Raw genomic sequence first — 26,883 nt, 5'->3', positions numbered from 1 at the left:
TAAGTCACAGCTGTCATCAGCCCATAGCATTTGCTGTATCTTAATTACTACTGTTACTTTTTCTGTTAAACCCCTTTCGCTCTCCCTTAGACTCATTTTGCACACCTACTGAATGCCAGGCCTGTGCAAGTTACACTATTATCCCACTTATATTTATGTTCTAAATAATGCACTCCTGCTGAATTTAGCTGAGATACTTCCACTGAAGTTGCACCAGCTTGAACCAGATCTGAATTGGACCCCACATATTTCTAATTTTATACGTAATTTTTTCTATATGATCAGTTCTCAAACTGAGGACCACAGAGCTCTTGGTGACTGGTGATCACATGATGCCGGCTCACCTTGTTTCCAGTTACTACATCTCATTAAAAGACAGCTAGATATACATTAAATTACTTCCCTAATATTCCTTTTCCAGGCTAGCAACTGCTGTGGTTGTCACAGAGATGTTATATAATACTGAATGCGAGGGGCAGTGGACTGCATGATTGTGAATGAAAGGGGAGGTGGTTCACGAGACAGTCTCTGTTAAGTTGTGGTCCTTGTTGAAAAAAATGTGACTGCCTCTATTCTATGAGATGTTTACAGCTGTCCCACCAGTCAGAGGTAAAATACAACCAATTACACTCCCCCACCCCAAATGTTTTTGGCAGAATTACAATTATTTTGTAAGCACTTTTATAATTCTATAGGCAAGTAAAACTTCTGCAATTTTAATAGAAACATATCCACATGATGGTGTCCCAAACATTCAATGTTTTGAGTTAAATGAATTTGTTTTGGTGGAGATACAGCAAGGAAGAGGCAAATGATGAAGAAGAAATTACATGCCATAACCTCCCCCAGAAATACTGCAGTCTTGTTGCTATAACAATATAAGCCTATGTGTGGCTACAGAATGACAAAGAACTATATGCTTACATCCCATTTCTGTCCTTACAAATTTCTGATTTTTTTTGCAGCTATCTGAGGAAGATTTGATATTGTTGTTGTCTAAGCACATTTAAACTTCAGCTGAAATAACTACCAAGTGATTCATGCCTATGTAGGTGAATATAACGATTGTATCTGGAGCCCCAGTGCGCCATTTTCATTTCACTTTAAATAAAAAACAAAATGTATCTATGTCAGTCAGTGCCCTTCTGCTGTACTCAGAGGTATCAAACAGGCTACAATTATGATTGTGAAGTGATTGTGTCACATTGGAGGAAGGTTTATTGCTTTTGAGTCTGCTAGGCAGTAACACATTCTGTTTCATATTACTCTTTATATCATTGTTTGGCTGTGACTAGAATAATCAAATGCCATCAAATGCTGTCAAATTCAATTTACAGTATTTTTCACTGAAGCAGGCTTTCTGCATTATATTTCCTGTTTTCCCTTTCTATGGCTGCCATGGAACAGAAACCGTAATCATCAGCTTTATTTACAAAACCAACAGAGTGAAGCCACGTCTTGGGCTAAAACTGATACTTTATTTCCTTTGATAAGGAGTAGAGACTTGATGTGTTTTTCTTATACAATTAACAGTGAGCATATGAAACAGAGATTAGGCATTTTTAGAGACTCAGTGCTAATATATTTAAGGCAAATATGAATTTACATTAATTATTCTTACACATTCAAACATCTGCTAAGAGGAATTTGGCTTGCTCTTTTTTGGAAATGCCCTCTCCCTATACACAACTGCAATACAATGCAAACTTCCAATAGCCAAAGGACCTGGGGGACACCTGAAGGCTTTTGAAAAATCCTGGCTTCAGAAAACTTGGGGAGCCAGCTCCACAGGCTTTGAGACAGGAAGTTCTGAGATGAGAGAATCTGGAGCTCAGACTTCAAAGCCTGCTGTGCAAGCTTCCCTGATACATGAGTATGCCAGTTGGTTTGCTCAGAGCTGGCAGGCTCTAGTGCAGAGGTTATGCTCTGCATCCCCAAACCACCACATTACATTAATAAGGATCCCACCAGTTGGTTTCCACAAAGCTGATTGCAGAGTACAGACTCCCGCAGAGCCAAATTTCCAAGATACAGCTAACTATGTAGAAAAGACTGCACGCTGGGCTCAGGAGATCCAGAGCACCATGAGGACATGCCAGTAAGTCTTATGGGAGCCAGCAGACTATGGGGCAGAGGTTTGACAGGGAGGCATAGGTTAACACTAGGAGACATACATCAGCGTAATTTAACTGGAAGAGCACTGTAATACTACCCCAATGTAATTATTTCTGGCAAATAACATACGTGATCTCGAAAACACCCTGATTCAGTTTAAATGCTTAAACAGAGGGCCCACCCACCACTAGTCCTGCCCAGTATGACCCTATGCCTATCAGTGTAACTAACACCTCACCTATTCCGATGTCAGCATTTAAGCAGCCATACAGTATACGTTAATTTACGTTTGAGTATTTTCCGTGTCCTCTCTGTGTCTTTGACTACCTGTCTCCAATTTCTGGCTTCATGCATCCGATGAAGTGGGCTGTAGCCCATGAAAGCTTATGCTTTTGTTAGTCTCTAAGGTGCCACACGTACTCCTGTTCTTTTTAGTTTTAACTCAGTAACCCAACTACATCATCATTACTTTGGTTCAGATGCACTCTACCTCCAATCCAAGTCAAAACTGGCTCTTTTCCAACTGCCATCTTCTACCTAATTGTGGTTAGAAGGCATTTTGCACCAAGTCTACAAGCATATGGTTCCATTCATTCCTTTCATCTATTTATTCAAATTTTGCCTCTGTCTATTTTTATAAAATGTGGTTCTACCTACTGCATGTCATTTATGGTAGCTCCAACATGGAGCAAGATTACAAACTGTGTTGAAGTTCCTATCAGCAACTTGTCAATCCACTGACGAATATCCTCCTAACGTAACACTCAAAATGCCAGAAACCAGGCAACGCTTCGCTTCATGGCTCAAGCAGCATGCTGTATATTTTTAAACACTATGTTCACATACCAGTATTACTTGGACTACTTAAGTAAATGCTTTATTAAGACTAAATGCAAGGGGATGATATAGAGGTATAAAAATGTCTACCTGTGAATAAAGTAGTTAATTATGATTCCATTTGGTTTCCTAGGGGGAAACCATTTTACTTCTATTACTCCAGATCCAGTTGCCCTAACTATAGGTAGATTCAGTTCCTTAGGAGGTGCTTCAGAAGTCCTTGCGTATGTCCGACTGCCTACTCCACAGCCACCTGGGAAGAAAATCAGAAATTAACTTAAAAGGTCAAAGTTTTCCACAACAAAAAATAAGTGATCTTTTAATTGTCTAAAGCATGAAAATGTAGGGAACAAAAGTGCTTCAGTAATCTGAGTATACAGTGGCTATTTTCTGTGGATAAAAGCAGAGGTTTCTAATTTAGACATTTTAGCCATAAGGAAAAGGAGTGTATCATGATGTGAAATAAAGGTAGTAGTAATACGAGCATTCAGTGTGTGAGAAGTGAACCAATTAATTATTCATTTTCCTGTTTAAAGTGTTTAATATGTATTTTTAAATACTGTCTGTGTCACATCATAGGTGCCAAGCTGCCCAGATCCAGTTATCTGAGATTGGCCTTTAGAAGTCCCATAATGAAGGGCACAATAACAAAAATAGCAATGGAAGAAGCTTGAAGACTTTGGATGGGGATTTTAAAAGTGTTCAGTGTTGACCTGACTCTGCTCCCACTAAAGGCAATAGCAAATGTTCCATATTTCTTTCACAGTTTTCTTTAAGGCTGAGTTTCAGGATCTAGCATGCCTGAAGTCAGTTACTTAAAGTAACAATGAAATAATAGCAAGTTTGTGTGTAGGAAATAAATTGGTGCCTCAAATGAGTGCTTAACCTCATAATTAAGTACTAATTTAAACCAGTGTAACCCCATTGAGTTCAACAGAGTTACTCCTGGTTTCCACCAGCATAAGGGAGAAGAGAACCAAGCCCTGTCTGCCACATGACAAGATTTTCTTTCTCAGATCAGATTGTGAACATTCCCAATAACTTTAAATAAGGAAGTAGAAAGTGAATGTTTTCTATATAATATCTGGGCTTTCCAGCTATCCTTTTGTTATTGTTATTGTTTATTACTCTTTATAAGCCAAATACTGGAGCAACTGACACCACTGGGGCAAGGATTTTCTCCTACGGGGAACAAGATATTTCAAAAACACTTAAGCTATTCTCATAAAGCATCTGATAAAACAGGATATATTCCCGGAAATACAGGCATCTTAATCTCCACTTAAAATATTCATGATATAATATAGGGAAATGTATAATGCTCCACAGTGCTAGGCTTTATTTTTACTGGGTAAACATTTCACTTCAATTTAGAAATAAGAAATCTATTTTGTTGAACTGAATCTATTTTGCAAATCTGCTCTCTCTTTCGATCATGCAAGTGAAACATCTGAAGCCATCTTACCATTCTGGCAAGCTTGTATCCTTATCTCGTAATGTGTGTATGGGTCCAGGCCATCCACAAGGACAAAATGAGGACGACCTACTGGTCTTACCAATGGTGAGGTACTGCCAGCATTTAGTAAGACATTATATTCCAAAGGCATATTGGTGTTGAATATCCCTGTTATAGAATAGAAAATAGTATACAGGATAATTGTTGTTTAATAACAGTGTGGGTCAAATCCTAAGAAGCATTGATTATCTGCAGCTTTGTGTAAAAGCCCCTGTTGTGACCGCTTTAGAAACCAAAATTATTTAAATATAAACAAAAATAAAATCTGGCTGCAGTTCCCAACAGGAAAAGGTGTAACAGGAAATTTATGAAAATATATTTGGGAACTAATACACTTCAATAAATCTGTTTCATGAGAACCTCTCTTGATGTGTACAGGCTCACTGAAATGGATGCAAATTTGCCACTATAGAATGTCTATGGGAGCGTGAATCAACTCCACAACAGTGTACACACATTTTTTTTTATTTGGAGGAAGTGGGGCCCAGAGTTAAACACTAATACAGTAATGGCTGTTGATTATCATTTTTATTCTAATTACTGTAGTGGCTATAGTCTCAGATAACTGACAGATTGTTCTTAGTCTTGAAGCCAGATATGTCTTTTGCCTCCACTGCTTCCCTTGGAAGGGTATTCCAGAACTTCACTCCTCTGATGGTTAGAAACCTTTGTCTAATTTCAAGTCTAAACTTCCTGATGGCCAGTCTATATCCATTTGTTCTTGTATTCACATTGGTACTGAGCTTAATTCCTCTCCCTCCCTGGTATTTATCCCTCGGATATATTTATAGAAAGCAATCATATCTCCCCTCAGCCTTCTTTTGGTTAGGCTAAACAAGCCAAGCTCTTTGAGTCTCCTTTCATAAGACAAGTTTTCCACTCCTCGGATCACCCCAGTAGCCCTTCTCTGTACCTGTTCCAGTTTGAATTCATTCTTCTTAAACATGGGAGACCAGAACTGCACACAATATTCCAGATGAGGTCTCATCAGTGCGTTGTATAATGGTACTAACACCTCCTTATCTCTACTGGAAATACCTCACCTGATGCAGCCCAAGACCGCATTAGCATTTTTCACAGCCATATCGGCTCATAGTCACCCTGTGATCAACCAATACTCCGAGGTCCTTCTCCTCCTCTGTTACTTCCAAGTGATGTGTCCCCAATTTATAACCAAAATTCTTGTTATTAATCCCTAAATGCATGACCTTGCACTTTTCACTATTAAATTTCATCCTATTACTATTAATCCAGTTTACAAGGTCATCCAGTTCTTCCTGTAGGATATCCCGGCCCCTCTCTGTATTGGCAATACCTCCCAGCTTTGTGTCATCTGCAAACTTTATTAGCACATTCCCACTTCTCTCATGATAGGCTACTGATCCTCTTTTTCTGTCTCTGTGCAGGAAGACCCCCATCTCTCTAGGAAGACCTAAGATCCAGCCCACTGCCACTCCTCTAGGGCTCTTCTATTCCCTGCCAGGAGTTCCATGTACTCTTTTCACAAAGAGAGGGCAGGTCAGATATCATGGAGCCCATGATTCTTTGGCTGTCCTTTAGCAGACTTGGACCCCAGTCCCATCATACCTCAGGTCAAAGGGCCTCCACCTGCCATCTTATTTATAGTCTTTTTCATGTTAGTCTCCAGGGGATTCATAAAACTTTGGAAAATGTAAAACTGTGTAAAACTTTGGAAAATGAGACCATTCCTTCTGCTTATCCTGGTTGGATGATCTTCAGTGGTTCCATTATTCTGAAGCTGGTAAGAATGTACTTTGTCTCTACCGCTGAACAACTTTTAGGCACAGTACAAAAGATGAAGCTTTCAAAACACTGGATTCACTAATTGGAAAAAGGCTGATGACAAATTTGAGAGGCACTGAAATTCTTCACATCACCACAAAGCAGTTGATATTCTTCAAAAGACCACAAAGAATGATGTTGACATGCTAAGTTATCAGTATTCTCAGAAGAAAGAAGAAAACAGGAAGATCCTAATAGAATACTAAGTCATATACATTATCTTGCTACACAAGGACTTGCATTGCAAGGCTATTAGATTGATCTAGCTGAAAATAAGCCCTTAAGTTGAGAGACTGACTTTGTTTGCAGGCAAAATGGACTTTGTTTCCAACTGCTTTGTTTGCAGGCAAAATGAGATCCTAATATTTCAAAGTGGCTGAGAAAGAGTTTAGACAAATTCACAATCCAGATTTTCAAAGACGAAGAGGGTATTCACCCACGAAAGCTCATGCTCCAATACGTCTGTTAGTCTATAAGGTGCCACAGGACTCTTTGCTGCTTTTAATGGAAATCATGATTCTTAAAATCACGAGGGGAAATTTCTGGAAAGCAGTATACAATTAGGGTAACTGCAACAACAATTTTTTTCGGAGAAAGAGCAAGTGTTTTTATGCCTGCAATGCGTGGATGATTATATGAATGTTCACAAAGAGTTCATTGGATTGTATAATATTGCCTGTACATTGTGGGATCTAATTAGAGATATATTATTGCACCTAATCTGAGTGAGGATCAACACCTATTGCATACAATGTTATGATGATGCCATTAATATGGTAGGCTTGGGGCCTGTCTATATGAACACTTAGGTCATGGCAAGCGGGGATATAAATCCACCCCACACTAGTGAGTCATGCACTAAGTATCTAGCCCATTTTGAAATGGAGTAGATCAAAACATACTAGGGAACTGTTATCATGCAGCAGCAGTATCCACATGGACACTAAGTATGCTGCAGGGTAGATTTACACCCCAGCATGCTGTGAACTAAGCGTTTGTGTATACAAGCCCCTAGTATCAGGGACAACAATCCAACAGGAAGAACCCCACAAGCTACATATACTCATCATGTGCTTGTTTGGAATTTGGCATGCCAAGGCGCTATTAAAAGTAATACAATCCCGTAAGAGATACTCTGGAAGTTGTTTATAAAATTGCAAAGCTCATTTAAAAATATCACACAAATGAGGGGCATCAGGACATCATATTCGAAGTGTTAAGTGTATCACCAGGTATCTGGGTTCTCTGTCCTACCAGGTATACTCTCCAGGTGGTAGCACTGGCTTCAGTTTTTGAGAACTATCTTGCACTGTGTGGAACGTGGGAGGTTGTGGAGGATGCAATGAGAGATCCTGAAATGAGAACTTGAATTTGGTGACTTAGCAGCAAAAATGGAAAAATTTAACTTTGTCTTTGGTATTGAACTAGGTTGAAAAGGCCTAAATATGGGTTGGATGTTTCAGCAACAGAAGGCTAATCTCTTATGAAAATGACACTTTATTCACTTCAGTCCATCCAATCAGATGAAACCTTTAATTTGTTCCGGGTGCAAATCCACCAGAAAAAATTTAAAGTTGCAGATAGTCAGAATGTCTGAGCTTCCAAGGAAGAGAAAAGTTCCCAAAATAATGCAAATAGGGGAGGTCAACTCAGCTATCCAAATTCAGCAAAAGAATTTCCTAAGTACACCTTCTTCAAAGTAGTTGATCTTATGGTATTCAGTATTCAATGTACAAAAAGGTCAGTTCAGAAATATCCCAGTTTGCTCAGCCAAACTGAACAAAAGCTGTTTTCCAAAGTGGTAAAGTTGATAAAAAAGATTATGGTGCTACTGGCAATCAGTGCTGTGAGTGAGTGTAGTCAGTGCTCTACTGTCCTATTAAAACATAATTTTACCACTTCGGATCAAAGTCAAGGCTCAACTAGTGTATGACTTTACAAGTATAAAAGGGGAAAACGTATGATTTATAGATTATAGATGTTTCATTTCAAGAAACCCAGGGTAAAGATCATTGTTTGGAATTGTTTTCAGTTTTGTAGCTTGTTCATTATGCCCATGTTTAATGCTTTAGTGAATAGTTTTGTACCTGCCACTCTTAATAAAATGAGATAAATGAGCTTCTGTTCCAAACTTAGTGTTACTTTATTTATTAATGCAATTCCAGCATTTTAGGGGTACTAAAATTCCCCCAAATCTCCAGTTATCTGTGCCCATATATATAAAGTATCTTAGGTTTGCTTGGGAAAGAAATCCATAGAAACGACTTTATACTTTCACAAAAAAACAGCACAGAAACCGATATGAGACCACAAAATGTACCAGGTCTTTGGGTCACTGGAGCTTCCAACTTAGGCCACTTAAGCATTTAAGTTCCACAAATGAAGGACCTATATATGCATGTGACCTAGGTTGTGAGTGCAAACAGCAGCAGATGCAAGGCTGCAACTGTAATTATTTGTGTCTACTATTTTGCACTCACAAAAATAAAGGCCCAATTAAAGCTGAGTTGAAAAATTGGCCCTTACATATATAAGGGTATGTCTGAAGAGCAAATGCTGTGCTAGCCTACCTGAGCTAGCTTGAATACAGCTAGCATGGGTTATGTAGCAGAGAAGAAGTGCGGACTTCAGAGCAGGTAGAATAAGCCTGGCATAGACCCTGGGTACATACTTGGCTCGTGAGACTGCTCTGAAGCCTGCACTGTGCTGTCTTCACAGTTATTGTTACCTACACTATATGGATGCACGCTAGGTTGGGTAGGCTAGCCCGTGCACAGCTTTTGCTGTATGAATGTACCATCAGGGGGAATTCACCCCTGCACTGTGGACTCTAAGTTGGTGGAAAGTAGCCTCTCCGATGTGTTTCTCCAACACAGAAGGCCTCTCTGACAGTTGTAGAGCCCACCTCACTAGTTCTGCACTGCTTCTGCTGAAACCCCTGATGGCAGGAAAGGGACATCAGTGATGGCAGGAAGCGTCGCTATGGCAGTCCTGAATCCTGGCAATTCCTACAAGCTAGGGCAGCTTCAGGTTGCTCTACCTGCTCTAGAGCTGATTTGCTCCACATGAGCCCTAGCATAAGAGAGACATAAAGTCTCTCCTCTTGGTCCATGTCGAGTCCGCACTGGCAGTGGGAAGAATTAGCCTCTACCTTTCTGACTGCACCCACAAAAAATTAAGGTCTTACACATCTCAGTGAGATAGACTGCAGGATCATGACTGTTCTCACAATTATTTGGCCCTGGAAAAAATGAAGGCTAGTATCTAAAATTCTCACTCTTTATGTGTATATTTATACATGTATTATTACAAGATTTTTAAGCAGCATTATACTATAGATATAACCATGGTAGAGGTGAATCATTTTCAGAGTTATAAGAAATAGGTCCTTTTTCACTAGCAATTCCATTCTATATTCACAAAGCATCATGTATGTCAGTATCAGTGTATACATTATATTTACATATACATCTCATATGGGAAATGTACAAGCCACATGATAAGTTTATGCTCTCTGACTGAGTATAACCTCTTCAGATACAGTATATTTACTTATGATCACTGATTCAAAATTCACTTTACATGAATAGTCTACAATATGCTCTTAAAATTTACTTTGTTGGAGAATGGTCATGCCAGTAAACTCATTTTGAAGATTATCTTAGTAAGTGAACACAAAAATGCAAATGTGTCAAAACAAGTGCACTGAAAAATGCAAAGGAATATTAAATGGAAATTCTTCCCAGTATTCACCGAGTGCTAACACCAAGCGATCACTTTACCCTTTGAAAAAGAGAAAAAATGAATAGTTAGAATGCATGAAAAACTTTGTATGTTCAGATATATCCTAAAAGATCTGCAGCAAGTTTGAAACTATCTACCGCAGGTGCTCTGATGACTGAATGAAATGAAATGGGCATATTTGTTATAATCAGCTGGGAAACCACATGACTTGGTTAGTTCCAGAGTTCATAAATTTATGTCAGAATAAAAGGAACAGTAAAAGCATAAGTGAACCAATTTACCCTAAGTGCAAATGGCAGTTTTGTTATTTGGTGTCAAAGTTGCCATGAGCACAATGACAACCTGCCATAACATATTTTCATGTTCACTAAAGAACAAAGATTTAGTTGGTTAATATTCTCAGCAATACTCCTTTTCATAATTTACAACAACTAGATGCTGATAGGTTATTTAACATTTATGAAGTTAAGATGTAATCAGAAAAACCCTGATTATCTTTACAAATAAAAAAGTTAAATTATTCCACTTTTTTCCTCTGCAACTTCATTTCACAGCAGGTGCACACTTTGCAATGGGACAAGTCAATCAAACTAAATCTTGTTTTTTTGCTGTTGCATTTGGATAATGTATAATGGACAATTCTGTGAAAAACCCCCAGCAAATTAGGTTTGACAGCCCTGTTTACTTCAAAACTAGGGTAGCTCATAAGATAGAATTTGCAGGAAAATATGTTTAAAAGAGAAAAAGAAAATCACAATCTTGTTTTAAAGACTGGTGAACAGAGGTCCATTTGAAGTCAATTGCTGAAAACTACTTAATGTAATGTGAAATACAACCACCATTAAACCAAATAACTGAAGTTTTATAGTTGTATTCCAACAAGTCTTCAAAAATAAGTGTCATGTCTTTTATTAAAATCTAAGTAAGAGGTTAATGTGCCAAATAATTGTTATTATTAACAACAAACTGGTACCACACATTACAGCCAGAACTAGTATATGTAAGCACCTACATTAAGTACCCTGAGACAGATGCTCTGTAACCACTGCTCCTATTGAAGGCAATGACAATTCTGAGCGCTCATCAATCCACTTATTTAGGTGCCTAAATATGGATTTACGCATTTAACTTTAAGTGCCCAAGTTTGAATGTTTTGGCCTGTGCCACCACAGTAACACACACGTTTTGTGCATATCACAAATACTACTTTATCCTAGAAAACGAACTGATCTGGAGAATTAATTCCTTTGAATTACAATCTTCAGAGCTATCTATTGGATCGTACTTATTACTACCAAGAACTAAGACAATATCAGGCTTAGGGGGCAAAAAGAAACCAGGCTACCAGAACACCTAAGTCTGGTACACAAATACCAGGTGGGGCCCCAGGAAGAATGTAGGTAGAAATCCGAACATTCTACACAACATGCAATCTGCACATGCTATGCAAAACCTGGAAGCACAGACTGATGGAGTGAAATAGAACTCTATTATATGAGAAAAGGGGATATTTAAATTGAGAAGATCATTAACATATGAAACAGGCAATTTGGCAACAGAGGACATGATCCTGTGGGTTTTGGTGGACATTAGCTTTCGCTGAAGTTCATAGCAATTAAAGACACTTGGCAGGGTTAGGCCACAGTGAGAGCTATTGGTGGTGCTAATGAGTTTAAATGTAGGGTGGATACTTGTCTACCTATCAATAACATTTATGGTTATGCCTAGGGAAAATTATGTTTTTTTCCCTATTCAGGCTTTCTGTTTCTATCTATGATATTGACAGTTGTTCCATAGTAACTGTAACATATCCTTCTGTGGCATATCAGTGAAATGTACCGTACCTTTGAGGTCTGTGCGCTGATGCAGTGTAACACAAAAATAATGGGATACCTATTTCAGAAAATAAAGCCCTACTTTCCTTAGCGAGTGAGGTGTATCAAACATTTTTTCTGAATCCGTCATTTTAACCACTGCTCAGCCACCTTGCCATTTAGCTAGGTCAGGAGTTTTAAAACATTATATATCTCTAAAGTTATGGAAATTGAATACATCACTGATGTTGAAACATCATAATTAAAACCCCAAAAAGGAGAATTTGTCTCATAGGATGTCCATAATTAATCCCGAGGGTGAATATTTGATCCAAATTTATTACAGCAGATAAGCAGATCCATTGCCAAAGTGGACCACTATCCATAGACAGGAAGATACCAAGGCCAACTACTCTTTCATCAAAACTTGATTAATAAAAAGCAGTTTTATTCCTGGAAACAATATCAATTAAAATGACTGTTTCAGTGGGAGAGTCACTGCCAATCCTTATTATAAAGGCTCAATTCTGGATGTAAAAGGGGAAAACAACAGTATTTTGATAGGTGTGTTGCAAAACCTAGGATTCATACATGGAAAAAGTAAATCTAACAGAAAAAGACTATCCTGCACCATGAAGTGAATAAGGGTCACAAGTAGTGTTAGACTAACCTTGCAGGTCTCAGCTTCCCTGGGCTACATGATCTGGACCTATAAGGTTTACTCATGGAGGATCATTCCATCTCAAAAGATCAGTTTTTGAGCCTCTGTGGGGAACCTCAACCTCCGCTCATTTTTAACCCTGTATCTCCCCTTCTTCTTCAAGAAAACATTTGCAGCATGGACAACCTATAGTGACCCATAATCCAAAATTCATGATTATGAAGGAACATCCATTAATCTCTTAGGGGTACTATATGAATCTATGCCCCTGTGCGCAGTGTGTGTTTTGGCGGCAGAGCATTTCCCTGCTATTGCTATTGCCCTACTGGTGTGGGAAGAACAGTTACATCCTGTGCACTTGAAGACCCTTTCACTGAAGAAACAGTGGCCCCTACCTCACTGCCCATCCCAAAGACCATGTTATGGGAGAAGCCACTCAGATTCCCTTAAAGGCCTGAAGACTGGGACTCAGCCAGGAGTAGGAAGTGAGAGGGATCCAGTCACTCAGCCCCTATCAAGACAACATAACTAAGTTATATGTCTGGAGTGCATCCCAGGACCCAAAGAAGAGGGGTATGTGGGACTGACAGAGAACATGGACTTCTACAGGGGGACCTCTACAATTGTGTGCATAGATTAAACCCAGGTCCAGCAAATATTGATGAAATCCCAATCCCACAATGTGGATGGTTTCAGGAACCCATTTGCCCTTTTACAAAGTCTTAAACTCAAGATAATGAAGTGTATTATGTTGACCATTGACTTACTAGAGCTTTATTCTCAGACTTTTAACCTACTGCCAATTACATGAATTCAAATAGACAAATGAAAAGACCCAGACTATGTTGAGAAACTTTTTCAACAAACACCCCATTCCCACAAGTCTTTGTTCACCATTTCAATATTTTCTTGCATTTTAAAACTTATTTCTAATGTTACTGAATATTCAGGACCTTAAATGATACCTACTATCAAAACTATAGCAGAGTATGAGGCACTTTCCAATAAAATAAGCTGTAGATTATACACAAGTCAAATTCACCTCCCTTCTTGCTGGGTTCTAAATCCTTCCTGGCAGTCAGGGGAAAAGTTTAATTTAAGATTTTAATCTTTTTCATATATTCTAGCATTTCTATAATGGATTTTGTGCTTCTGCAAATTAAAAGATTGACAGCTCAGGGTATTATAGACCTAGTAGCCACTGGTTAAATGGGCAGAGTTAGCATCAAGCATCACCACAATACTTATTAAGCCATACTTGAATGCAAAATGCTTTTTCTAGGTGAAGTTACAGTCAATGCCCTCTGACTTTCTCATAGCCAGTGGCTAGTCTTCAAAGAGAAAATGTCTTAAATAATTAGGAAGAAGGGACATCAAAAAAAGAGTTCACTGAAAAATCTCACACTGTTCTTCCTGCTGTAAACAAACATTTCAAAAGTTTTTCAAAGACCGATATCAAAGAAAATTGTCACCTGAAAAATAACTACTATCTAGACATTTGAAAACACATTAATGTGCTTCATTAAAAAGGTAAGCGCAGTGGGGAGAGATGGCCTGGTGCAAGATTTAAGGCCTGAACCAGAGACTGTGAACCCAAGTCAGGCCATGTATTAAAGCAGATGCTTGTAAGTTCACTGTTTAGTACATGAAATTGGCAAAGTTGTTGCTATTGTACTAGGCACCAGATATTTACTTAAATGCATTTCAGCTAGTACAGACACTTTCCAATTTAGTTTAAGATATTAGGAACAAAGGAAGGTAACAAACAACTGTTATGAAATACATAAGGTTGTGTGTACGTTGTGTATCCTAATTGTTAGTTTTAGCTATAAATGTTGGGGTACTTTGCTGTAATTTTTTGGGTGGCCCAGGGAACAGCAGATATTTTCACTGCTGACTGAGCCTCTTCTCGCTCCTAGCCAGTCATGTGCCAGTGTACCTGTAACCACAGAGCCAGGGCACCGATGCTGGGCCTAGGGGGCAATAAACCTGGCCAAGTGCCTTTGTTACCAATCTGTGCCTGTAGTCTTTTTTTTATAAGTAACATCAGGGTTTGCTGAACGAGCAGGCTGCCTTATATGCTGTTAACAGTAATAGCACTGAAGCTTCAAGAACAGAAGCACTGGGCAGCCTGAACAGCATTACCAAGACAAGGACGTTCCAGCCTTCAACACTTAGCAACATTGGGTAGTACCATCAAGGTCTGCTGAACCAGCTATCTGCACAGAGCTGGAAAGCACACTGAAAAAAACATACGCATACAAGCTGACACACAGATGACCCCGACCGCTGATCCGGTAAGTGACACGCTGTCCACTGTAGGGGTTGCGACTTAACATGACAAAAAACTACAAGCTCAGTTATAGCTACTGTGCTGTTAACAAATTTAAATATATGATGGACATATGCCTATCAATAAGTTCTATGGATATGTACAAGTAAAAGTAGAAGTTCCTGCTGGAGATTAACTATACTAGATGGAAATATGGATCTCTCTCTCTCTCTGTATTTCTGTTTCTATCCACGATGTTAACATTTATTCCACAATAACTGTATCATATAATTTTTATCATGCCAGGGAAATGTAGCATGCCAGTGAAGCCATGATCTGTACTGACTCAATACAACACTTATTCTTGATGGGGTGACAAACATTTAACTAAATCCTAACTACTCAACCACTCTGGAGCAGATTTGTTCAGATTTTGTTGATCTAATAAGTAGGCTAAACTATCAGTGGACCAAAACCTGGCCCATGGTTACGTGAGATTAAGGGGGCTGTTAACACCTAACTCCTGCTTTACACATCTGCACACCAGGCCAAGAAATCCTTCCACTGATCCCAACCACCTCCAGGAGGCCTGGAACCTTAAGCCTTCTCTACGGAAATAGTGGACAGAGTCACATGGGGTGAGGACCTCATATAAATCAGTATCATTCCATGGATTCTGGTCTTCCTGTCTCCATGACACAGAGTGGGAGTAAGGCAGGAGGTGATGTTAATTTCCGATGATGAATTAAAATGAAAATATTGCAATTAAAGATGGGCATGAACCAAAACACTGAATCGGAAGTCTCCTGGACTATGAAGTGTTTGAAATATAGTTTTCAATATTGTAAATCAGGGTCATCTCAGATTGCAATGCAGTCTCAGGATACCCCAACATGGTTAGCTCATGGCTCACTCTTACTCCATTTGCCTTGGCTGGTAACAACTGAGTACAGCTGCTCTATATCCCATTACCAGTCCCATAAACCATCCAGATTTCTCTAATTCAGGATATGGCTGATGATGATAGCAAGCCAAACCCATGACTAGTTGCTAACATTTAAAAATCAGGAGCATCAAGACCAAGTTGGGAAACAGAGACAACTAAAAAGCCATTTAATGTACAGTTCATGAATCTTAAAATTAAAATACAGGAAAGGAGTGTCTTTGTCACAGGAACTCAGTGTTGTTCATCCTGCAGGCTAAGTGGCATTTTAAGGCTCTAGGGACACAGGAACTTATACCATCAACAAGCATCTTCCCTGTCAATAACCCAGTTTCAGCAAAGATGAAAGAAGGAAATTTACATTAAGTTTTCCTGACATGCAGCTATTTGAATTGTTTCTTTCAATAATACTTAGTACATACATAGTAGTTCACATGTTCAAACCAATGTACAGAGGATCAATCCTCACAACAACACAGTCAGGTACATGAGACAATATTATTATTATTATATTAAATCTCTATAAGAATCATCAGCATGGGATACCAGCTACTCAATTCACAGATGCGCTTTTTCACACCAGACATGAACGGGAAACCAGAATGAAACAGCAGACTTGCTCAATGTATTATTTTCCCTATGGCCATTAATTTGCCACAAGGAATTCTTTAATTTGCCACAAGAAACTATACAGAAGTATGTTTTTACCTGGAGTGTCCCAAGCCACAAATATGGAATATGCATCCATTACTGTGACATTATATGGAACATGGATTTCCTCTGGTGTTTCTACTGGTGTTTGTATAACGTATTTGTCACTAGTACTGCTGCCACCCCCAGTGCTGGCTTCCAGCTGGTAAACATATCTGCACAAACACAAAAACAGCAGCAACAGAAACGGTGGTTAAATACTATAGGGATGTTTGTACTGGAATTATTTCCCTTTTGCATCAGTTTAGGAAGTACAGACCACAAAGCACGTTATATATATTGCATTAAAATACAGATTTTCACTTTCTCCCTTTTCAGGTAAAAAAAAAAATCACACATCTCTTGCTAATCAAACTAATACTTTTTATATTACATTTCATAGCATCTTAAGAAACACTTAGACCAGTGGTCCCCAACCTTTTCCATGGGGCGGGCGCTGGACAACTAGCCACCGAGGACTGTGGCCGCTGGACAAGCAGCCGTCGAAATGCCACCATGAAGCAGCAGCATCAAGAGGCGTCACCTTCTTGACATTGCCACTTCTTGGCGGCATTTTGGCAGCTGCTTGTCCAGCGGCCAGTAGGCAGGTGCACATGGATGCCCCGGTGGGTGCCATGGTGCCCGCGGGCACCGCGTTGGGGACCCCTGACTTAGACCATGTGACACATTAAAAACAATTTTAGAATGGCCTCCTAAAAATATTAGAAGATGCTATTATTAGGGATTTTCACCTTCAAAGTGGTATGTTCAACATGCACTATCCATCACCCAGTGCATAGTCTGCTATGCAAAGAATTTCAACCTCTCTGAGCCAAGCCAATAGAAGAAAAGTGGAACTATGAGCCAGAACAATTAAAGCTCAGAGAAAGATGCTGAGGTAGGGAATGCCTACAATGGCATGTGGCCTATTGGCGACTGCCAGCAGCAAAAATCCCCAACTGCGGGAGATGGGACACTAGGATTCAGGGGGCTCTGAGTTACTCCAGATAATTCTTTCCTGGCTATCTGCCTGGTGGGTCTTGCCCACATGCTCAGGATCTGTTTGCCGTATTTGTGGTCGGGAAGGAATCCCCCCCCACCTCAGGTCAGATTGGCAGAGACCCTGGGGGGGGGGGGGTTCACCTTCCTCTGCAGCATGGGGCATGGATCACTTGCAGGTTTAAACTGGTGTCAGTGGTGGATTTGCTGTAATTTGAAGTCTTTAAACCATGATTTGAGGACTTCAGTAATTCAGCCAGAGGTTAGGGGGTCTATTACAGTAGGGGTGGGTGAAGTTCTGTGGCCTGCAATGGGCAGGAGGTCAGACTAGATTAGTGGTTTTCAAACTTCTTTTCTGGGGATCCAGGTGAAGAAAATTGTTGATGCCCATGACCCAGCGGAGCTGGGGATGAGGGGTTTGGGGTGTAGAGGGTCTCCGGGCTGGGGCAGGAGGTTGGGGAGGCAGGAGGGGTGCAGGCTCTGGGGTAGGGCCATGAATGAGGAGTTTGGGGTGCAGGAAGGAGTTCCAGGTTTGGGGGGGCTCAGGGCTCGGGCAGAGGATTGGGGCAGGGACTTACCTCTGGTGGCTCCCAGTGCAGCCAGGGTGCACTGCAGAGCACGCTGCACCCCTGAAGCATCCAGCAGCAGGTGTGGCTCCTAGGCAGATGCACAGAAGTAGCTCCGCATGACTCTTGCCTGCGGGCACCCCCTCCCCACCCCAGTTCCCATTGGCCGACACCTGGCCAGTGGGAGTGCGGAGCCAGTGCTCGGGGCAGGGGCAGCGGGCAGAGCCCTGTGGCCCCCCTGACTAGAAGCTGGATTCGCTGCTGGCTGCTTCCGAGGCACAGCATGGTGTCAGAAAAGGTAGGCACTAGCAGCCTACTGACCGCACTAGTCGGCACCAACGATGGGACTTTTAATGGCCTGGTCAGCAGTGCTGACCAGAGGAAGGTGACCCAGCAACCTACATGCTGCGACCCAGTAGTGGGTGATGACCCACGGTTTGAAAAACACGGGACTAGATGATCATGATGGTCTCTTCTGACCTTCAAGTCTATGAATCAATTTGGTACAAGGCTTTCATAGATTCTAGATTCTAGGACTGGAAGGGACCTCAAGAGGTCATCGAGTCCAGTCCCCTGCCCTCATGGCAGGACCAAATACTGTCTAGACCTTCCCTGATAGACATTTCTCTAACCTACTCTTAAATATCTCCAGAGATGGAGATTCCACAACCTCCCTAGGCAATTTATTCCAGTGTTTAACCTGACAGTTAGGAACTTTTTCCTAATGTCCAACCTTAACCTCCCTTGCTGCAGTTTAAGCCCATTGCTTCTTGTTCTATCCTTAGAGGCTAAGGTGAACACGTTTTCTCCTTCCTCCTTATGACACCCTTTTAGATACCTGAAAACTGCTATCATGTCCCCTCTCAGTCTTCTCTTTTCCAAACTAAACAAACACAATTCTTTCAGCCTTCCTTCGTAGGTCATGTTCTCAAGACCTTTAATCATTCTTGTTGCTCTTCTCTGGACCCTCTCCAATTTCTCCACATCTTTCTTGAAATGCGGTGTCCAGAACTGGACACAATACTCCAGCTGAGGCCTAACGAGCGCAGAGTAGAGTGGAAGAATGACTTCTCATGTCTTGCTCACAACACACCTGTTAATGCATCCCAGAATCACGTTTGCTTTTTTTGCAACAGCATCACACTGTTGACTCATATTTAGCTTGTGGTCCACTATAACCCCTAGATCCCTTTCTGCCATACTCCTTCCTAGACAGTCTCTTCCCATTTTGTATGTGTGAAACTGATTTTTCCTTCCTAAGTGGAGCACTTTGCATTTGTCTTTGTTAAACTTCATCCTGTTTACCTCAGACCATTTCTCCAATTTGTCCAGATCATTTTGAATTATGTCCCTGTCCTCCAAAGCAGTTGCAATCCCTCCCAGTTTGGTATCATTTGCAAACTTAATAAGCGTACTTTCCATGCCAATATCTAAGTCGTTGATGAAGATATTGAACAGAGCCGGTCCCAAAACAGACCCCTGCGGAACCCCACTTGTTATACCTTTCCAGCAGGATTGGGAACCATTAATAACTACTCTCTGAGTATGGTTATCCAGCCAGTTATGCACCCACCTTATAGTAGCCCCATCTAAATTGTATTTGCCTAGTTTATCGACAAGAATATCATGCGAGACCGTATCAAATGCCTTGCTAAAGTCTAGGTATACCACATCCACCGCTTCTCCCTTATCCACAAGACTCATTATCCCATCAAAGAAAGGCTTATCTTCATCTGAAGCCTCTTTAAGGAGGTCTTCAATTTTTCAGTGATTAAGGAACAGAATCAGAGATTTTTCTCTTTTTAAATCATCCCAGCAGTTTACGCATAACATTTTCAGGAGTGCCCAAGTGACTTAGGAGCCCCATGTCCCATTTTCAAAAGAGGCTTAAGCCCTCAGGGCCAGATTTTCTAAGGTATTTAGGCAACTAAAGGTGTAGATAAGGGCTTAGCAGGATTTTCAAAAGCACTTCAGCAGGTTATGCACTTTGAAAACTGAATTCAGGTTAATAGACACCTTTGAAAATTTTACTCTTCTGCAAAATCTAATTCATAAGCACTCTTTGAAGCTTACCAAAGTTCTTTATTAGGTCTTACCTACTGTTGGGCTGAAGGCCATCAACAGTGAAATTCAGATTTCCGCTGCCACCCTGGAAAATCTCTTCTCCATTACGAAGCAATCGATATTGAGAAACGAGTCCATTGGGTTTTTCTGGTTCATCCCAATAGAATTCCACTCGTGTTGAGCTGACTATGATATGACGAGGCTTCGACCATACTCCTGTTAACATCAGCATACCATTGTTTCAGCCATATCATAAAATTAAATATAAAAGGTCCTGGTTCTCTATTTCCCTGTACCTTGTGCAGTCGTTTATACTAGTGCAAAGTGAGTATAGACCACTACCAGATCAGAAAGGTAGTTTACACATATTCTGCACTCTATTAGCACTGACATAAATAAATATTCAGGATGCAGGTCAATGGAGAATCAGCCTCAAAAGTTGATAATCACAGGACTAACTTTGCCTGATGAATCAGCATATATTTATTTTTGTTTTATAAAAATGTGCCCATTACAATTACATCTGGAAATCATTTACTTCAAAATGATTCCAGAAAGTTGTTCTCACAAAAAACAGAGAACCTGAAACACTGTGGTTCAGCATACAGATGGGGTTATAATACCATTATTGCACTGAAGAGCCAAATTACCTGTTGTAAATGACTGCTCAGGAGCTCCATCAATGTCAATGGAGTTTTGCCCATTTACAGAAATTTTGCCCCCAATGATTCCCTGTAATATTATGGGATTGCCTTTTCCTTACCCTGAGGAGCAGCTTGCAAGGTTCGACCTGCAAATGGCTGGCTAGAGCTACATCCAGCAGATGTGCAGGCTGTAAGTGTGAAGCTGTAGTTAGTGTATGGCTGGAGACCTAAAAACAACACAAATACAAACATAATACTAAAATGATGACCTTAGACATCCTGAGAATTACAACTGTAGAGGGAAAGTTACTCCATTGGCACAAAGATCTAAAGGTTTCAAACCTGGCGATGACCCATGTTGGTGTCAATAGAACAATATAGGACAGAATTTTTTCTTCTTTTTTCCAGTTTGTTTTTTTAAAAACATAGGAAATTATACATAAAAGCTATGCTAAAAGAATATTAAGCAAAATCAAACACTCAAAAGTTAGGAACTCCCAGAATTAAGTTTGCCTGTGAATCCTGAATTTGGCTCCTTTGCATGTATGCGCGATGATACAGTCTTTTATTACATACACCTCTACCCCGATAGAACGCTGTCCTCGGGAGCCAAAAAAAATCTTACCACGTTATAGGTGAAGCCGTGTTATATCGAACTTGCTTTGATCCACTGGAGTGCGCAGCCCTGCCCCCCGGAGCACTGCTTTACCGTGTTATATCCGAATTCTTGTTATATCTGGTTGTGTTATATCGAGGTAGAGGTGTACTATTTTTTCCACAGGATATCTGGCTCATTCAGTGCACCTGTTCTGGGGATGAATCAGGGATGTGTAGTAAAGGAGGCTGTTATCTATTGGACCTCGACCTCATTTGTTGCAGAAATTGGATAGTGTATAGTGAAGCGGTCAGGGGATTGCAGGAGAAAAGGCGGGTCTCATGGTTAAGACAGTTGAATGTTGTTCTTGAGAACTGGATTTTATCCCTGGATCTGCCACAGAGTTCCTGTGTGATGCTGGGCAACTCATTTAAACCAAACTTTTCAGAGGTTGTCATTAATCATGTGTTCCTCATTTTCTGGATGCCCAACCAGAGACCTTGGGGTCTGATTTACAGAGAGGTGAACACTCACAACTGCAAATGAAGACAATGGGAGCTGTGCATAACATATTAAGTGCTATATAATGTTAAGTACTCTCATCTCAAATTCAGCACACAAAATTAGTGAATACTTCTGATCTCAATCTCTTTGTGCTTCAGTTCCACATTTGTAAAATGGGAATAATTCCACCCCTGCATTTCATAGGGATGTTATGTAGATAAATTAATTAATTTTTCTGAAGTCCTTGGATATAATAGTGATGAGCATCATAAGGAAACTAATAATTCTACCTTCAGATCAGGAATTGAATGGCATGAAGTAAATAAGGCAGGGGGCTACACATTGCAATGAGGATAAAAAATATTGACTAGCTTCTCATTAATTGAGCACTGTCCATTCTGAATGAGGAGGGATCCTATGGAAAAAAAATAGAATGTGATCATATAATTAAAGACTGTATCATACTGCATATGCACAAGGGCTACACAGGCAACCTTCATTCAGGCATTTCTTACTTTTGAGTGCTTGACATTGCAACCTTAATATTGTTCTTTAAAGATTCATGTGCGAGTGTGTATATGTAATTGTAATTATTTTAAAAAATACAGACCCGCACCAAGAAAAAAAGTTAGGATAAAAGTCTTTGTTCAAAACCAGTTAGGCAATATTTTCACGGTTAAACGAAATGGTTTGTACATACAGAACAGTAATAAGCAACAGGCAGGTAAAGAGGTAAAATAATGAATGGAAGACACAAGAGCTGCTCACAAACTGAACAGGATGTGAAGAAGAGAAAATAAAGAGATGACTCAGGGGGACAGCCCTGAATGTAACCTAATCATGAATTGGAAGAGAAGAAAAATCATCCGAACGCTCAGCATAAAAGTAAGAGGGGAGGAAATGACAGTTGCAGACTAGACAGAAGCAAAGGCATGGAGGAAAGCCAATAATTTAACATTTCAGGCTAGGAAAGATTACTGTGGCAACAAATTACTTGAATTCCCCATAAGGGAGTCATGTTCACTTTTAAAGGAAACATGCATAATAAAGCAATACTCATTTACAGCTACACTTTAAGGAGAAAAATGGGCATTAAAAAGAGAGCGCATGGTTTCACTAAATTTACTGGAAAAATTCTGGTGCCTGGAACTTCTAGTCATACATGTAGTTGCTTTTAGATAGATTATAAGTTCTTTGCCATAAGGACCTTGTGCACGTTTTGGAGAGCCCTGCACAAATCTATGCATGTGATTACTAATACATAACAACAAACATGATGATTTTGAAATGCAAACAATACTTTGCTTTTAACATTTTTCCCCTGTGGATACTAATTCAAGGAGACATTTCCCTTGGAATTTGATTCTGCAATTGTTACTTTAAGGTGGTCAGTCACTGGACTACTGTATCATCCACTGTTTTCCCAAGTGGTTGCCAAACAGCTCCTAAAGAATGTATTATCCTATCAATCAGTCATTTGCAACACTATTTTTCTCTGCTTGTGGTCCTGGCTGCAGCAAGGTCAGTAATTAGGTCCAGTGCTGACAGTCCTGGACCACCACATGAATTTTCCTCAGGAGGATGGCAAGTTGCTGATAGTTTTTATTTATGAAAAAAAATGTTGCTAATGAGTCGCCACTGCCTGACATAGGGTTGTCCAGTGGCAGTGCTACTGAATCACACACCTTTTCACTACCCTTAAGTACAGAGTGTGTGTGTGTAGAATAATTTCAAACCACTCTATCACAAAATACGCTGGAGTCTTATTTCATTTATGAAACTGCATGTCAGTGACTTTCTGTCTCTTACTTAAATATGATCACTCACAGAAACTCTTGATGAAGTCCATTACTTTGGATAAGATTTTTAGTCAAATATAAAAATAGAGTTAAGAAGAATCATCATCACACCTGCTGCTGCTGAAGAGGGCACTCTAAGCTTTCTTTTAAAGCAATGCCACTAATTATTTTAGTGAATCCTTCCCCTCTACCGCAGAGCATTAGCTGGCCCATTTGTAAAGCAGTAGTAACACAAAGTGAAACAATGCCATAACTGTCATCCAAATTGTTCTGTACAGGGTAGTGGAAGTGTTCAGTAATAAATGATATAAAAAGGTCCTTTATTGACAAGCTGCCATGTGCTGTTTGCATTAGAGAATATGAGAAGATGATGGCTGCTGCCCCTAGGTCCCAATGGCATTCAACTCAGTGAGATAGCAGAAAATGCTTCAGTTTACTTAAAGCATTGATAACACCTCTAAATAATTAACTGAGGACTTCCTGTCTTCAATTACTTAATGCTTTTTTTAACATCTTGAGAGGATTATAAGCAATTTATGGATTTCACATGATGAACACATTCACCACTATTCCCACAAAGCATTTATGGGATCAAGTTTCCAAAGCTTTGATGTAATTAAAAATAAGCAGCAAGACAATGATGCAGTGGCTAGGTGCTAACCTACTCATCTGTTATTTGTACGGCCCTAGATTCAAAGTCTCAGGGAAGACTAATGCTACAGCTTCACTAATGTTCAACTGTTGTTTTGAGAACACCAGAGGTTTTGAAAAAAGATGAGAAAAATCAAACCATACATCCACGAGGGTTGAGACAACACTTAGTTCAAACATTTGAGATTACATGTGAAATAAGATTGATTGTTTTAGTTTATTGCATGAATTTAGAAAGTAAAAATTATCCACATTGCAAAACCACAGTCATGAATTCAACACTGTGACTAAAGGAAGTCCCCCTCTAAATTAGCATAAGTCTTGATTTTTACTGACAGAAGTAATGATCACCCGTTTCTCTGTTGGCTTAGTATGGCAACGTGGACAGTGGCTTATTGAGAGAGCCACCCTAAAGAAAAAGAGATCATTGTTTGTGAGGAGACAACTTTATCAGTTCTCCCTAGCAATTGTGCTATGAAAAATTGTATTGTTTGCATGAGGAACAAAATTTCAACCTCTCTGGAGGCAGAGCTATTTCTTAGGTGGGAGGAGAGGGCACATGAGAGGTATTTTCCCCTTGAGTTTCAGCCAGAGATGTTCTGGAAATTATCAGCAACTCCTTCTGTAGGGCAGGTTGCCAGCCTCTCTCAAAGAAGCACTTCTTAGGCAATTGTTCAAGAAGCCATCTCTGTACGCTTAGAATCTTCTAATTATCCCCAAGCTCTAATCTCCCTTTATTAGGGAAGATAAAAAGAAAATTGAGGCAAAGCAACTCTGGCAGTACCTGGAATACTCAGATTTCTTAATACACAGTCACTTCAGTTTTAGATCTGAGTCTGTTATGGACACTGCACTGGTCTCACTGGTTGCTCATCTCTTCTTGACAATGGACAAAAACCAAGATGGCTCCATCAAATGCCTTTGCTACTGCTGACCTAAGTTTCTTGTAAGCTGCACGGCCGCGCAGCAGCCTATTTAGCACAGCACAGGTGCTTAGGGAATCCACCCGGGGACCTGCTGTGGCCGGGGGGAGGGACACCCCTCCTCTAGCCCAGCCCCCAGCCTGCCGCAGGAGGGGAACTCCTCCCCCAATCCCAACTCACCCTGTAGTCTGGACCTGCTGCGGCTGGAGTGGCCCGGACCCAGCCGCGGCCAGATTGGTCCCAGGCATGGCCCCAGGTGCGGCCCAGGCCGGCCCCTGGCACAGCCACAACGGTGCAGCCTGGCCTAACCCCGGAGAAGCCTGGACCCAGGCGTGGCCCAGGCAGCCCGTCCCTGGCCCAGACCTGCTGGGCACGGGGGAGGGTTGCCTATCCTGCTGCAGCCCCACCCCCAGAGCTCCTGCAGCGAGGACAAGAGCCTCTCCCCACCGAGGCCAGGTGTTGCTGCGGGGAGAGAGTGCTGGGGGGAGTCCTCTCTCCCTGCCATAGCCCCGGAGCACCCTCCTGCACCCCAAGCCCCTCATCCGCAGCTCCACCCCAGAGCCCTCACACCCTACACCCCAGCCCTCTGCTCCAGCCCTGAGCCCCCTCCCACAAGAATTCCTCGACTCCACCCCCACCACATGAATTTTGTTATGTGCACCAATACGAAGGGGATGTGTCACATGTCACCTCCATATTGGTGCACTTAACAAAATTCATTCCGCACATGGGTGGGAAAAATTAGAGGGAACGCTGCTGCTGATCACAGGGTTCTGCTTCTGTCCCCTTCTTTGATGTGTACAGAGGCCCTTAGGAGTTTTAGGGAGGTAGTATAGGCTGCTGTGCCTCCAATACGATGACATTCAGTTCTTTATTTCACAAGATCCAGATGGTGCAGTTTCCCTGCTTACCCAGTGCCTAACCAGTACTGGGGCTTTGATGCGGGACAGCAGATGGAGACCTAGTCTGAGGCTGAGATAATCCTGATAGGCTAGGAAAAAAGCAATCAGAAGTGGTGGCAGAGTTTGTCCATCTTTTGTTACTCTGGTTAGAAACTGGGGATACTATCTCCTAGCTGCTTCTGGAAAAGAAACTGTTTTACTTCAGTGTAAGTAACAAGTTCTCAGCATTGTTGAAAATCATGCAGTTTAGTTAGATCCCCAAATAAATATGGCTTTATATGCGCAACCTTAAGTGCTGTTGGATAATTGGGCCTACAACTTTACCCTAATTGTGAGCTCTACTGGTAAACAGTGAGTGACAGTTCATAAGATGTCACAGTAACTTAGAACAACAAACGTTGATGGGAAAAGATGCAAAAGTGAGACAAAGACTGAATTAGTAAAAAAAAATATATATATAGGCCTACTGATATAATTCAAGGACAGTGTTAAGATTATGCCTGATAAATAAGAAAAAAAGGGTAGAACTGAAAATCAGTGAACCAAAATTGAAGTGTTGGAAATCAGGCCAAAATAACAAGGGGATTGGCTATTCCACCCATCACAGTCCTAACAAAACCACTTTGTTGGGGAGAAAGCTGGCTATTGAAATTATGGCTATAGAAAGATGAGAGAGAAGGGGAAGGAGCAAGTTTCACCATCTGTTACCCGCACTGTATTCTGGTATCCCGGGCTTTCTTTCTCTGGATCTTAAGAGATGTCCTGACTAGGTCAGGGCAGAGAGAAGATGCCAGATGACATCACCACCTCTGCTGGTCCAACTGAATGCCAAATACCACCT

General features: G+C 40.7%; 1 protein-coding gene across 1 annotated transcript in view; it reads right to left on the bottom strand.

Moving 5' to 3' along the window:
- Positions 1–26,883, bottom strand: part of USH2A (usherin) — a 577,940-nt gene that overhangs the window by 84,112 nt on the left and 466,945 nt on the right. Inside the window, exons 56-60 of the mRNA XM_039530373.1 lie at positions 20,788–20,895; positions 20,057–20,240; positions 16,414–16,571; positions 4,418–4,576; positions 3,043–3,205 (exon numbers count right to left, since the gene is read on the bottom strand). Coding sequence (XP_039386307.1) covers positions 3,043–3,205; positions 4,418–4,576; positions 16,414–16,571; positions 20,057–20,240; positions 20,788–20,895 — 772 coding nt within the window. The remainder of the gene's footprint in view (positions 1–3,042; positions 3,206–4,417; positions 4,577–16,413; positions 16,572–20,056; positions 20,241–20,787; positions 20,896–26,883) is intronic.

This window comes from Mauremys reevesii, linkage group 3 (genome assembly GCF_016161935.1).
Source record: "Mauremys reevesii isolate NIE-2019 linkage group 3, ASM1616193v1, whole genome shotgun sequence".
NCBI classification, from domain to species: Eukaryota; Metazoa; Chordata; order Testudines; family Geoemydidae; genus Mauremys; species Mauremys reevesii.
Note: the sequence above shows the minus strand (reverse complement) of the source record. Positions and strands in the feature narration are given on the sequence as shown.